Here is a 16,339-nt window from a genome sequence, read left to right as displayed (position 1 = left end):
CATAGATAAGGAGATCCTTCTACCAGAGACACAGTATTCTGTACCGGAACTGATACCTTGTACACATATTTATACTCTTAATGAGGCTGGGACAAGGGGCAGGAGAGAGAGTGCCCCACTGCTGGGACAGGGGGCAGGAGAGAGAGTGCCCCACGGCTGGGGCAGGGGGCAGGAGAGAGAGTGCGCCATGGCTGGGACAGGGGGCAGGAGAGAGAGTTTTGTTTAGTTTATACTGTACAGTATGTGAATGGCATGCAGGCTACACAGAAGCTCTCAGCTGCTATGGTACACACACTGAACAAATCTCGCTTCTTAACTGGTTACATGTTTGTTTGTGTGTATAAAAGATTTGGTAGATTTGGAAACTGAATTTTCTCAAGTGGAGAAATTTGAGGTAGTGTATGATTTTAAACATCTGAACATAATTGTAAAATAATTGTGAACACAGTGAAATTGACCCTGGCTTATTTCAGATTCATTAGACAATCTGAGGACAGGGGCCACAGAATTCTGTACGAATGGCATGATGCTCCCTCATATCACTGTGAAACTAGCTGGACAAAGACATGTAAGAGTAGTTAGACAAAGACATTTTAACCCATTGAGACCTTAGATAAACAAACTCCAAAGGCCCATAATAATATTTAAAAAAATAATAATAATCATCATTTTCATTTTTTATTATTCGTATAGCACCTTTCAAGCACAGAGCAGCACAAGGTGATTTACAGAAGAAATGAAAGAAAATGGTTTAAAAAAAACAACAACAACAACACGGGATACAGTAAAAGTAGCAATAAATGAGAACAAACGGCAAATACAATCGCAATATACACTCACTGAGCACTTTATTAGGAACACCTGTACAGCTACTTATTCATGCAATTATCTAATCAGCCAGTTGTGTGCCAGCAGTGCTATTCATAAAATCATGCAGATATGGGTTAGGAGCTTCAGTTAATGTATTCATCAACCGTCCCATTTTTTAAAATTCTTTTTACTTGATTACTGATAAATTTCATTGTATTTTCAAACTTCAGTAATTAAATGTCTAAATTGTAAGCCAGATAATCGTAAAATCAGTATTTCCAAAAAATCTGCGGTGTAACCTCACAGTCGCAGAAATCTGTAGTTAAATCCCTGTAGTTTACGTCCAGGCTAATGCTGGTCGATCATGTGTCATTTTTAAAAATGCATCAATTAAAATTATAATTCCTCACGTGTTCATCCCTGTTCTCTATGGCTTCTGCCTGATTGTCATGAAAGCTGTGAATATGCTGCTGTTAACAACTTTGTTACAGACGGGGTAGTGCACTCAAAATTCCGTTGTCACGAAATATTTGATTGATATTGTATTGTTTTACTACAGGCGGCTTGTCTAATGATTTTACTTTCATGCCAATGCAGGTCTGCACAATTTCAGAACGGTAAACTTGAATTTTATATGCCAATGCATTTTATGTGGCGTGGGACAATCGTGGTGGTGAGATTAACGTGTTCATTTTTCGCTGAAAGCAGGGAATGTTCGCTTTCAATATCCGATTGAAAAATAGGCTAATGATAATGTTTTACTTCATTTATTTGTATGTAGATTGCGCAGAGTGGAAAGCGAAGTTCGGTTTGCCGGTAGTTGAGTCAATTCGCGTCAACGAATAAACACGGATGACGAAACACCATAGGATAAGGCATAAATCAACTAACAGGTACATATTTAAAACACAGAAATTATTTCACAACTACAGGTAATGTAGCATTCAATTCCATTCGGTGTTTGCGTTCTGAACACTCCGAACGTTGCGTTCTGAAATGGCCGCAAATTGCTTGCTTGTACGACTAAGGCGTGTGGATTGAATGTAAACAGCGTATTGTAATATCTTGTGCAACATTTGTGCAATGATGTATTGCTTTGTTTATTTTTATGTAGATACAGCATTGTGGAAAGCTACGTTCAGTTCAGGTAGTTTCAATTTGCGTGTCAACGAATAAACACTGATCTTCTGTGAACCTTAAAAAAAAGGCACAACGTTACAATAAGCCATCAGTCAAACAACAGCTACAGAAATTATTTGATAACTCTAATACTGTTGTCTTCAATTCCCTATGGTGTTTGCATTTTAAACCCCTCGATTGCTTGCTCGAACTACTTAAGCTAGTCGCACTGCAATAATACGACGGGTGATGAACGGGCATTTCTTTTAAACTGAGGTTAGAATTTCACCTTCAGAAAAAAATATATCGGTTATCAATTTTTTGTAACCGGTTACAAATCAGTTTAAGCGTTTAACGCAAATAGCTACACATTTCAGCAGCGGTATGCAGAACAGCATCTCTTAACTCACAACATGTCAAACATCTAAGTGGATAGGCTACAGCAGCAGAAGTCTAAAAATGAAGTCTAATAAATACCGAATAATACCGAGTGTATTTGGGTCCCAGCTCAAGTAAAGCCTGGTATGTAATCAATAACATTTGATTCTAAAAGCAACAGGCTACTAGTGTAGAGAAGCCAGTATTGGGGTGGTGTGGGAAAAAGGCTTTCTCCTCCTGGTCAATGGCCTAGCTGTGGAATTTTGTACAATTTGCAGTTTTGAAACGGGGAGACGGTGCAGGCATGCAAACAAAGGATTGCCGTAATCAATATTAAAGCATGTATTATTCTTTATGTTGTTTTAAAAGCTAAAAATGCTTTATTGATATGACAAATTAGTCTTGTTTTGCCAAAGCTTGATTTCTCTCACAGATGCACATCCAGGATTTCTTGCACAGGGTGTCGACCCATAACTCCTCACCAGGACCAGTAAGTACGCAGTGTTCGTTTATTCTGTTCATACCTGGTGATCCGGGCTTCCAGAACCTGGGTGAGAAGCAGAGGGAGTCGATGAGACAGACGCTGAATAATCATTCAGTGGTTTTAGCCCTGAAGACCCCTCTCTATGGGAGATTACATTTGCACTGTTCACTGCATGATTCAGGGTCCCATCTGACGTACTGCTATGTGCTGGAATATGTGAAAAGACATCCATAGAATATATTAAATAAAAATATAACAATGCATTTGCTTAAAAAAAGAAAAGAAAAGAATATAGCGTTATTGTCTACTTAATAGAGTTTCTAATATACAGTTGCTTGGGACATGATTGAAACATGACCATACAGTATAGCTGCAGTTTTTAAATATAAATTAAGTTTATATTCATGATTTCTTGACAATGTGTGCGTGCGTGCGTGCGTGCGTGCGTGCGTGCGTGCGTGCGTGCGCGTGTGCGCGTGTGTGTGTGTGTGTGCGTGTGTCTTTGTGTCTCACGCTTGTTTCAGACTGGTTCCATCCACCCAGACAAAGGTTCCATACGAGTCTGCTAGGCCAATCCAGTGATGTCCCCCTTTTGCATTCTGGTTGATGAATTGCTGAACACAGACAGAAAATGTCATCTATTTTATATGTAATGGTGAGTGTTCAATCGTGAAGACTTGTCCTATGTCTTGATTATTGTCTTATTCTGTACGGGAGCAGGGTCAGAGTTCTAAAAGTTACCCACAAGACGTGAGATAACCACTCATATTTTCTGGGTGGCATCGCTAGAGACAAGAGATACACCCCAGCGGAGGAAGGGGAAAACAAGATAGACTCCCCGGTACGTAGCCAAACAAAATGACTCGGAATAAGTGTCCTGCTCTGTCAGTAGGATGTGAGGTCGAGTTTCCCTGCTGTTTGTTATTTGCTCGCTTAATTTTTTGTAAAAGTGTTTTTAGTGCAAGAAGAAATGTCTCCTTTTTATTGATTTATTTTTTATTTTTTATTTTTACTTACTCTTGTCTTATATAGGATTGTATTGTATTGTATTGTTTTGTATGTACATCAGCACTGTTTTTACTTGCACTAGCCTCACTTTTATTATTTATTATTTATGTGTATTTTTTACTTGCCTGACTGGAAGAGAACGCACAAGAATTCCAATGTACCTGTACTGTATTGCACCCATGCAAATGGCAATAAAACTTATTCAATTCAATTCAGATTAGCCTTTTTTTTTCAGTTTTTTTCAGCGACGGGGGTCTTCAGACACAGAACCCCAGCAATCAGGAGTTTGGGTGGCTCTCCACTGAGAGGGGCGAAGTCCAACACCCATGTACACTTCTTTAGTTACTATGGAAGCCAGGAACTAACAGATTCACCAAGGACTCTGCCTTCCCCAATCCGCTGACAGTACAGGAGACTTACGAGATAAATACACGATACGCCACCAGGGTATCAGGCACAGAGATCACAGAGCCCTCCAACCGAGGGGGGCGACCTCCAAACAGGCTCCAAAATGCCTTCGTTCTTGTTCCGCTGTTTCATGTATCCTTTCACAGCGCAAAAAACACTGGCGTGGTTTTTTTTCTGGAATGGTGTCCATTCTTATTCTTGTTCATTTATTCACTGTATCCCACCTGTTCGTCCGCACTCTCGATAATGGCCAGGTCGGCTCCCAGATCTCTGCAGTGCGTCTCGCTCTCACCCCAGGTCCTCCTCTGTGCACTGAAGAAGTAACACTTGGAGGAGAATGACTTCCAGCCTGCTGGGCAGGACTCATGGTATCTCACTGTCGAGACCAAATGACAGCTTTAGTCTCATGTACACGTACAACTGCAGCTAAGCATAATTCACGACATTTTGAATTAAGTGGTGCATGTTTTATTCGCCTAAAGCCCCAGTCTACATCAAACAGCCGACTCCAGACCAGACAGAAAGAAAGAAAGAAAGAAAGAAAGAAAGAAAAGAATGTCTGAGTGATGTGTATGCTGTCCAGCTTTAGACAGTAAAGGCTCTGGTCAGCTTGTCGGAAACTGACCATGCCAGGTCTCGTCTCAAGTGGGCTGTTTTGCACTGGTTTTAGAACATAGGGCTACGTAATAGACAGAGCATATTATATTAACCAATCATGCAGCACTTCACAAGAAGAACGGTCAGTTGTGCCTTAACTGTATCGGTGTCAGAGTCAGACATTATTTAGTTTTTTTTTGGTCTGCCAAGTTTTATGTAGTGGGCTTAAGTGGTAATGTTTTTCAGCCTTTTTCAACTGCAGTGCAGTTTTTATGCAGTTCTGTGCTGATGCTGTGTTCTTACTCAAGTTCTCTTTCGCAGTAGATAGGTTGTCATATTCTGTCTGTAGTTGGTCTTTCGCAGTAGATAAGCTATTGTAGTCTTTCTGTAGCTGATCTTTCGCAGTAGCTAGGCTATTGTAGTCTGTCTGTAGTTGGTCTTTCGCAGTAGATAGGCTGCTGTAGTCTTTCTGTCGTTGGTCCTTCGCAGTAGATAGGCTGCTGTAGTCTGTCTGTAGTTGGTCTTTCGCAGTAGATAGGTTGTTGTAGTCTTTCCATAGCTGGTATTTGTCATCACAGACAGTGCTATTGTGGCCATTGGGCTCCTCCGGACCACTTGTATCTAAGACGAAGATATGTGGGGAAAATGAATTGGGATAGCAGGATGAGCATCTGCCAGGTTATATCATGCCCTGTGTCTATACAGTACTGAGAGATTTACTCTCAGGAAAATATTCACTGTGTTGCGGCTTTGTTGCGGTCACAGATACCAATACATCAACAACCAATTTACCAATACTTTTCATTTATGTAATCAACTAAATTCAGTCAGGAAATATGTTAGGTACAGCTTCACAACGCCATGTTACAGAAATAATACCTCAACAAAGGTCAGGATCAATATTTGGAGTGACATCACATACAAAATGAATGAATTCATTAAGTATAAGCATGAACACAAACGGGTGCAAAGGAAAAAATGGCGTGATGTTAGGCAGCAAACAAGAAGAAAAATGTTACAAGGACACACACACTGACTGTGTCATTCTCAATGAATAGACACACACACACACACTGTATCATAGAGGACACAAAGGGTGATGGTGGCAGTCAGTAAGATGACACACAGCAGCCCCAGAGCCACTGCAGCCTGTCTGTAGAGAGGAGAGCTTTGTCCTGCAGTCACAAGCATTACCCAGTGTAAAAAAAGTAAACCACCATTATTACAGCATTACTCAGTGTAAAACAACTAAACCCCCATTATTACAGCATTACTCAGTGTAAAACAACTAAACCCCCATTATTACAGCATTACCCAGTGTAAAACAACTAAACCCCCATTGTTACAGCATTACCCAGTGTAAAACAACTAAACCTCCATTATTACAGCATTACTCAGTGTAAAACAACTAAACCTCTATTATTACAGCATTACCCAGTGTAAAACAACTAAACCTCCATTATTACAGCATTACTCAGTGTAAAACAACTAAACCTCTATTATTACAGCATTACCCAGTGTAAAACAACTAAACCACCATTATTACAGCATTACCCAGTGTAAAACAACTAAACCACCATTATTACAGCATTACCCAGTGTAAAACAACTAAACCTCTATTATTACAGCATTACCCAGTGTAAAACAACCAAACCCCCATTATTACAGCATTACTCAGTGTAAAACAACTAAACCTCCATTATTACAGCATTACCCAGTGTAAAACAACTAAACCTCCATTATTACAGCATTACCCAGTGTAAAACAACGAAACCTCCATTATTACAGCATTACTCAGTGTAAAACAACTAAACCTCCATTATTACAGCATTACCCAGTGTAAAACAACTAAACCACCATTATTACAGCATTACCCAGTGTAAAACAACTAAACCACCATTATTACAGCATTAATCAGTGTAAAACAACTAAACCACCATTATTACAGCATTATTCATCAGTGTAAAACAACTAAACCACCATTATTACAGCATTACCCAGTGTAAAACAACTAAACCCCCATTATTACAGCATTACTCAGTGTAAAACAACTAAACCACCATTATTACAGCATTACCCAGTGTAAAACAACTAAACCCCCATTATTACAGCATTACCCAGTGTAAAACAACTAAACCACCATTATTACAGCATTACCCAGTGTAAAACAACTAAACCCCCATTATTATAGCACTACCCAGTGTAAAACAACTAAACCACCATTATTACAGCATTACCCAGTGTAAAACAACTAAACCCCCATTATTATAGCATTACCCAGTGTAAAACAACTAAACTTCCATTATTACAGCATTACCCAGTGTAAAACAACTAAACCTCCATTATTACAGCATTACTCAGTGTAAAACAACTAAACCTCCATTATTACAGCATTACCCAGTGTAAAACAACTAAATCACCATTATTACAGCATTACCCAGTGTAAAACAACTAAACCACCATTATTACAGCATTACTCAGTGTAAAACAACTAAACCACCATTATTACAGCATTATTCTTCAGTGTAAAACAACTAAACCACCATTATTACAGCATTACCCAGTGTAAAACAACTAAACCCCCATTATTACAGCATTACCCAGTGTAAAACAACTAAACCACCATTATTACAGCATTACCCAGTGTAAAACAACTAAACCCCCATTATTACAGCATTACCCAGTGTAAAACAACTAAACCACCATTATTACAGCATTACCCAGTGTAAAACAACTAAACCCCCATTATTACAGCATTACCCAGTGTAAAACAACTAAACCCTCATTATTACAGCATTACCCAGTGTAAAACAACTAAACCCCCATTGTTACAGCATTACCCAGTGTAAAACAACTAAACCTCCATTATTACAGCATTACTCAGTGTAAAACAACTAAACCTCTATTATTACAGCATTACCCAGTGTAAAACAACTAAACCTCCATTATTACAGCATTACTCAGTGTAAAACAACTAAACCTCTATTATTACAGCATTACCCAGTGTAAAACAACTAAACCACCATTATTACAGCATTACCCAGTGTAAAACAACTAAACCACCATTATTACAGCATTACCCAGTGTAAAACAACTAAACCTCTATTATTACAGCATTACCCAGTGTAAAACAACCAAACCCCCATTATTACAGCATTACTCAGTGTAAAACAACTAAACCTCCATTATTACAGCATTACCCAGTGTAAAACAACTAAACCTCCATTATTACAGCATTACCCAGTGTAAAACAACGAAACCTCCATTATTACAGCATTACTCAGTGTAAAACAACTAAACCTCCATTATTACAGCATTACCCAGTGTAAAACAACTAAACCACCATTATTACAGCATTACCCAGTGTAAAACAACTAAACCACCATTATTACAGCATTAATCAGTGTAAAACAACTAAACCACCATTATTACAGCATTATTCATCAGTGTAAAACAACTAAACCACCATTATTACAGCATTACCCAGTGTAAAACAACTAAACCCCCATTATTACAGCATTACTCAGTGTAAAACAACTAAACCACCATTATTACAGCATTACCCAGTGTAAAACAACTAAACCCCCATTATTACAGCATTACCCAGTGTAAAACAACTAAACCACCATTATTACAGCATTACCCAGTGTAAAACAACTAAACCCCCATTATTATAGCACTACCCAGTGTAAAACAACTAAACCACCATTATTACAGCATTACCCAGTGTAAAACAACTAAACCCCCATTATTATAGCATTACCCAGTGTAAAACAACTAAACCTCCATTATTACAGCATTACCCAGTGTAAAACAACTAAACCTCCATTATTACAGCATTACTCAGTGTAAAACAACTAAACCTCCATTATTACAGCATTACCCAGTGTAAAACAACTAAATCACCATTATTACAGCATTACCCAGTGTAAAACAACTAAACCACCATTATTACAGCATTACTCAGTGTAAAACAACTAAACCACCATTATTACAGCATTATTCTTCAGTGTAAAACAACTAAACCACCATTATTACAGCATTACCCAGTGTAAAACAACTAAACCCCCATTATTACAGCATTACCCAGTGTAAAACAACTAAACCACCATTATTACAGCATTACCCAGTGTAAAACAACTAAACCCCCATTATTACAGCATTACCCAGTGTAAAACAACTAAACCACCATTATTACAGCATTACCCAGTGTAAAACAACTAAACCCCCATTATTACAGCATTACCCAGTGTAAAACAACTAAACCACCATTATTACAGCATTACCCAGTGTAAAACAACTAAACCACCATTATTATAGCATTACCCAGTGTAAAACAACTAAACCCCCATTATTACAGCATTACCCAGTGTAAAACAACTAAACCCCTATTATTACAGCATTACCCAGTGTAAAACAACTAAACCCCCATTATTATAGCATTACTCAGTGTAAAACAACTAAACCACCATTATTACAGCATTACTCAGTGTAAAACAACTAAACCACCATTATTACAGCATTACTCAGTGTAAAACAACTAAACCACCATTATTACAGCATTACTCAGTGTAAAACAACTAAACCCCCATTATTACAGCATTACCCAGTGTAAAACAACTAAACCACCATTATTGTAGCATTACCCAGTGTAAAACAACTAAACCTCCATTATTACAGCATTACTCAGGGTAAAACAACTAAACCACCATTATTACAGCATTACCCAGTGTAAAACAACTAAACCACCATTATTACAGCATTACCCAGTGTAAAACAACTAAACCACCATTATTACAGCATTACCCAGTGTAAAATAACTAAACCACCATTATTACAGCATTACTCAGTGTAAAACAACTAAACCACCATTATTACAGCATTACCCAGTGTACAACAACTAAACCACCATTATTACAGCAATACCCAGTGTAAAATAACTAAACCACCATTATTACAGCATTACCCAGTGTAAAACAACTAAACCTCCATTATTACAGCATTACTCAGGGTAAAACAAGTAAACCTCCATTATTACAGCATTACTCAGTGCAAAACAACTAAACCACCATTATTGCAGCATTACCCAGTGTAAAATAACTAAACCACCATTATTACAGCATTACTCAGTGTAAAACAACTAAACCACCATTATTGCAGCATTACTCAGGGTGAAACATCTCTTTTCAAACAGAAAAATTGGGCAAAGAGGGTTCCATCTCTCTATTTAACCTGAGCTAGTTATTGAAGTTATTATTGAACACAATCATGTGGATAATCCATCAGGCACAGTCAAAATAATGCTCTCGATATGCACTACAGGTAGCTACACCTAATTATTTTATTTATTTATTTTTATCATTCTTGATCTCACATGAAAAGGTACATTTTTACAGTCAAAGACAACATCAACCACCGGTTCATTATGCACTGCACAGGTGTATGAGTTTACCTGTTTTGCTCGGTCTCGCACCCAATGATGCGTACACGTTATGGTCTGGAGAGGTGAGATCCATGTATGTGCCATCAGAAATGGAAATCGTCGATTCCGCCATTTCTGGACCGTTGTGACAAGTTTGTTGCCAACGGTCTGCCTGCCCTTTTTATATCTCTTTTGTGTCACCTCACTGTGGTTTGAGGTTTTTAGCTGAATGAGGAAATGGCCTTGACCAATCAGGGTTCTGTTTACCTTATTTGTTTCTGTGACATGCGCACAATAGTGTTTGGGTAGCAGTGTGGTGTAGTGTTTTTAATAAGTCTGCTAAATACCTGTAATGTAATCTAACCCTTCAAAGAGTTATTTTTTTGGTTAGTTTTTCCCCCAGAACTTTCGTAGCAAGACTGACTCACTTCTCCCTTTGTAGTCCTCCTTTACCATTCAAAGATTCACCTACCTTTTCTTACATGCAATTTATTCCATCTCGAATCAAATCAAGCTGTCATCCAGTGTCTCTAGCACCTCAGCACTGAGACAGTGGATGTACACGTCCTGGGCATTTACTGAGTGAAGACCACATTACTAACACTAATAACTTCTGTGTGAAATGGAACACTTCTTCATTTGCCTTAAGCAATGTACTTTATTGACTAATATACAGCAGTGTTGCAAAATATCCTCCTGATTTTTCTTACAAAATTACAAAAACACATGACTGTGAATCTGAAAACACATTTTTATAGAATGTCCTTCAGAGTGTAGGTTTCAGCAGTAGATATATGGATTATGAGATTATGATCAGAGAAATTAAATGCCAAGTTATACCTTTTATTACCAGTTTGCTCTCAATGGAATATATTTGATTATAGCCAACAGAGTACATTCAGTAAAAACTACAAGATACGATAATATACTGTCTCAGCAAAATGGTAAAAACATAAACAATATGCACGTAACTAGCTCTCATGAAACAAAAGTTTATTGTCTGTATTTTGTCTATTTATCTTTTGATCTCAAATCCAAATGGTTTATATATATATATATATAAAAACCATTTGGACTGTTACCATACGTACTCTTCAAGTGTTTTTCCCTTTCCTGGGGCAGCTTATAGATGTTATTCTCTTGCCTTACATTTCTAAATGAAATTGATGGTAAGTAACTACATAGTAGTACTCACTTTTATTGTGATCATAAGAAACTTAGTGTACGTTTTCTTATAGTCAAACCTATCGATTGTCCTTTTGATACAGATAAATCACTGCGTTGAAAACAAAGGATGGTGATTTTAATTCATGACTTTGTGAGGAAGCACGCCACATGTAAATTATGCACACATTAGATACATTATATTTAGCGATTTCCAAGGCACAAAGTTATACCTGAGATCATCTCTGGACATTGGTAAAGGGAACACTTTATCAACCAATGGCCCTGTCCTTCGTGTGTGTGTGGAACCAAGATAACTGCTTATTGTTCAGTTTATTTTCACTCAGGCTCTGTGTGATGATGCAATGGTGAGGCAGGAAACAGACCGGTGGAACCTGTGCAGTTCAGTTCCTGTGCATTTCATAACATTACATTACATTATTGGCATTTGGCAGACGCTCTTATCCAGAGCGACGTTCAGTTGATTAGACTAAGCAGGAGACAATCCTCCCCTGGAGCAATGCAGGGTTAAGGGCCTTGCTCAAGGGCCCAACGGCTGTGCGGATCATGTTGTGGCTACTCCAGGATTAGAACCACCAACCTTGCGTGTCCCAGTCCTTTACCTTAACCACTACACTACAGGCCGCCCTCCAGTGTGGACAGCGTTGTGCCCCATGGCCATTTAAGCAGCAGGCACGGTGCGGTTGTATTCTTTCTGTAGCTGCTCTTTCGCAGTAACTAGGCTATTGTAGTCTGTCTGTAGTTTCTCTTTCGCAGTAACTAGGCTATTGTAGTCTGTCTGTAGTTTCTCTTTCGCAGTAACTAGGCTATTGTAGTCTGTGTGTAGTTTCTCTTTCGCAGTAACTAGGCTATTGTAGTCTGTCTGTAGTTTCTCTTTCGCAGTAACTAGGCTATTGTAGTCTGTCTGTAGTTTCTCTTTCGCAGTAACTAGGCTATTGTAGTCTGTCTGTAGTTTCTCTTTCGCAGTAACTAGGCTATTGTAGTCTGTCTGTAGTTTCTCTTTCGCAGTAACTAGGCTATTGTAGTCTGTCTGTAGTTGGTCTTTCGCAGTAGATAGGTTGTTGTAGTCTTTCCATGGCTGGTATTTGTCAACACAGACAGTGCTATTGTGGCCATTGGGCTCCTCCAGACCTCTTGTATCTAAGACAAAGATATGTTGGGAAAATGAAATGGGATGGCAGGATGAGCATCTGCCAGGTTATATCATGCCCTGTATCTATACAGTACTGAGGGTCAGATTTACTCTGAGGAAAATATTCACTGTGTTGCGGCTTTGTTGCGGTCACAGATACCAATGCATCAACAACCAATTTACCAATCCTTTTCATTTATGTAATCAAATGAATATTTGAAATACGGTCAATGAGGTAAAGCTCGTGTTATAGAATTAATACCTCAACAAAGGTCAGGATCAATATTTGGAGTGACATCACATACAAAATGAATGAACTCATTAAGTATAAGCATTAACACAAATGGGTGCAAAGGAAAAAATGGCGTGATGTTAGGCACAAACAAGAAGAAAAATGTTACAAGGACACACACACTGACTGTGTCATTCTCAATGAATAGACACACACACACACACACACACACTGTATCATACTCACAGAGGACACACAGGGTGATGGTGGCAGTCAGTAAGATGACACACAGCAGCCCCAGAGCCACTGCAGCCTGTCTGTAGAGAGGAGAGCTTTGTCCTGCAGTCACAAGCATTACCCAGTGTAAAACAACTAAACCCCCATTATTACAGCATTACTCAGTGTAAAACAACTAAACCCCCATTATTACAGCATTACTCAGTGTAAAACAACTAAACCCCCATTATTACAGCATTACTCAGTGTAAAACAACTAAACCCCCATTATTACAGCATTACCCAGTGTAAAACAACTAAACCCCCATTATTACAGCATTGCCCAGTGTAAAACAACTAAACCCCCATTATTACAGCATTACTCAGTGTAAAACAACTAAACCCTCATTATTACAGCATTACCCAGTGTAAAACAACTAAACCGCCATTATTACAGCATTACTCAGTGTAAAACAACTAAACCACCATTATTACAGCATTACTCAGTGTAAAACAACTAAACCCCCATTATTACAGCATTACCCAGTGTAAAACAACTAAACCACCATTATTACAGCATTACCCAGTGTAAAACAACTAAACCACCATTATTACAGCATTACTCAGTGTAAAACAAGTAAACCTCCATTATTACAGCATTACCCAGTGTAAAACAACTAAACCACCATTATTACAGCATTACCCAGTGTAAAACAAGTAAACCTCCATTATTACAGCATTACCCAGTGTAAAACAACTAAACCCCCATTATTACAGCATTACTCAGTGTAAAACAACTAAACCCCCATTATTACAGCATTACCCAGTGTAAAACAACTAAACCACCATTATTACAGCATTACCCAGTGTAAAACAACTAAACCACCATTATTACAGCATTACTCAGTGTAAAACAAGTAAACCTCCATTATTACAGCATTACCCAGTGTAAAACAACTAAACCACCATTATTACAGCATTACCCAGTGTAAAACAAGTAAACCTCCATTATTACAGCATTACCCAGTGTAAAACAAGTAAACCTCCATTATTACAGCATTACCCAGTGTAAAACAACTAAACCACCATTATTATAGCATTACTCAATGTAAAACAACTAAACCGCCATTATTACAGCATTACCCAGTGTAAAACAAGTAAACCTCCATTATTACAGTATTACCCAGTGTAAAACAACTAAACCTCCATTATTATAGCATTACTCAGTGTAAAACAACTAAACCTTCATTATTACAGCATTACCCAGTGTAAAACAACTAAACCACCATTATTACAGCATTACTCAGGGTAAAACATCTAATTTCAAACAGAAAAACTGGGCAAAGACGGTTCCATCTCGCTCTATTTAACCTGAGCTAGTTATTGAAGTTATTATTTAACACAATCATGTGGATAATCCATCAGACACAGTACACTGTCAAAATCATGCTCTCGATATGCACTACAGGTAGCTACACCAAATTTAATTTATTTTTTTTATTTATCATTCTTGATCTCACATGAAAAGGTACAGTTTTACAGTGAAGGACAACATCAACCACCGGTTCATTATGCACTGCACAGGTGTATGAGTTTACCTGTTTTGCTCGGTCTCGCCCCCAATGATTCGTACACGTTATGGTCTGGAGAGGTGAGATCCGTGTATGTGCCGTCAGAAATGGACATCGTCGATTCCGCCATTTCTGGACCGTTGTGATGAGTTTGTTGCCAACGGTCTGCCTGCCCTTTTTATATCTCTTTTGTGAGGAATGAGGAAATGGCCTTGACAAATCAGGGTTCTGGTTACGTTATTTGTTTCAGTGACATGCGCAAAATAGTGTTTGTGTAGCAGTGTGGTGTAATGTTTTTAATAAGTCTGCTAAATACCTGTAATGTAATCTAACCCTTCAAAGAGTTATTTTTTTGGTTAGTTTTTCCCCCAGAACTTTTGTAGCAAGATTGACTCACTTCTCCCTTTGTAGTCCTCCTTTACCATTCAAAGATTCACCTACCTTTTCTTACATGCAATTTATTCCATCTCGAATCAAATCAAGCTGTCATCCAGTGTCTCTAGCACCTCAGCACTGAGATAGTGGATGTACCCCTCCTGGGCGTTTACTGAGTGAAGACCACATTACGAACACTAATAACTTCTGTGTGAAATGGAACACTTCTTCATTTGCCGTAAGCAATGTACTTTATTGACTAATATACAGCAATGTTGCAAAATATCCTCCTGATTTTTTTTTTACAATATTGCAAAAACACATGACTGTGAATCTGAAAACACATTTTTATAGAATGTCCTTTACAGTGTAGGTTTCAGCAGTAGATATATGGATTATGAGATTATGATCAGAGAAATTAAATGCCAAGTTATACCTTTTATTGCCAGTTTGCTCTCAATGGAATATATTTGAATATAGCCAACAGAGTACATTCAGTAAAAACGACAAGATACGATAATATACTGTCTCAGCAAAATGGTAAAAACATATACAGTATGCACGTAACTAGTTCTCATAAAATAAAAGTTTATTGTCTGTATTTTGTCTATTTATCTTTTGATCTCAAATCCAAATGGTTTATATATATATATATATATATATATATATATATATATATATATATATATATATATATAAAATTAACTAATTTCACTCTACTGTTACCATACGTACTCTTCAAGTGTTTTTCCCTTTCCTGGGGTAGCTTATAGATCTTATTCTCTTGCCTTACATTTCTAAATGAAATTAATAGTAAGTAACTATATAGTAGTACTCACTTTTATTGTGATCATAAGAAACTTAGTGTACGTTTTCTTATAGTCAAACCTATCGATTGTCCTTTTGATACAGATAAATCACTGCGTTGAAAACAAAGGATGGTGATTTTAATTCATGACTTTGTGAGGAAGCACGCCACATACAAATTATGCAAACATTAGATACATTATATTTAGCGATTTCCAAGGCACAAAGTTATACCTGAGATCATCTCTGGACATTGGTAAAGGGAACACTTTATCAACCAATGGCCCTGTCCTTCGTGTGTGTGTGGAACCAAGATAACTGCTTATTGTTTAGTTTATTTTCACTCAGGCTCTGTGTGATGATGCAATGGTGAGGCAGGAAACAGACCGGTGGAACCTGTGCAGTTCAGTTCCTGTGCATTTCATAACATTACATTACATTATTGGCATTTGGCAGACGCTCTTATCCAGAGCGACGTTCAGTTGATTAGACTAAGCAGGAGACAATCCTCCCCTGGAGCAATGCAGGGTTAAGGGCCTTGCTCAAGGGCCCAACGGCTGTGCGGATCATATTGTGGCTACTCCGGGATTAGAACC

The 16,339-nt window shown here is 38.0% G+C and overlaps 1 protein-coding gene and 1 long non-coding RNA gene across 2 annotated transcripts; both read right to left on the bottom strand.

Annotated features, from left to right (window-relative positions):
* Nucleotides 1-5,884: 5,884 nt before the first annotated feature.
* LOC133118671 (uncharacterized) lies at nt 5,885-10,803 on the bottom strand. The gene is made up of 3 exons (XR_009706416.1): nt 10,699-10,803; nt 10,257-10,451; nt 5,885-5,979 (listed from the first exon to the last, which is right to left on the bottom strand). It is a non-coding gene; the product is annotated as an uncharacterized LOC133118671 (long non-coding RNA).
* A 704-nt stretch (nt 10,804-11,507) lies between these two features.
* LOC133118668 (M protein, serotype 2.2-like) lies at nt 11,508-14,747 on the bottom strand. Its single transcript, XM_061228821.1, has 3 exons — nt 14,589-14,747; nt 13,022-13,114; nt 11,508-12,551 (listed from the first exon to the last, which is right to left on the bottom strand). The coding sequence occupies exons 1-3, from the start codon at nt 14,689-14,691 to the stop codon at nt 12,073-12,075; spliced, it is 675 nt and encodes a 224-aa protein (XP_061084805.1). The 5' UTR covers nt 14,692-14,747; the 3' UTR covers nt 11,508-12,072.
* Between the last annotated feature and the right edge of the window lie 1,592 nt (nt 14,748-16,339).

Source organism: Conger conger, chromosome 18 (genome assembly GCF_963514075.1).
Source record: "Conger conger chromosome 18, fConCon1.1, whole genome shotgun sequence".
Lineage (NCBI taxonomy): Eukaryota > Metazoa > Chordata > Actinopteri > Anguilliformes > Congridae > Conger > Conger conger.
This window is presented reverse-complemented; position numbering and strand designations above follow the sequence as displayed.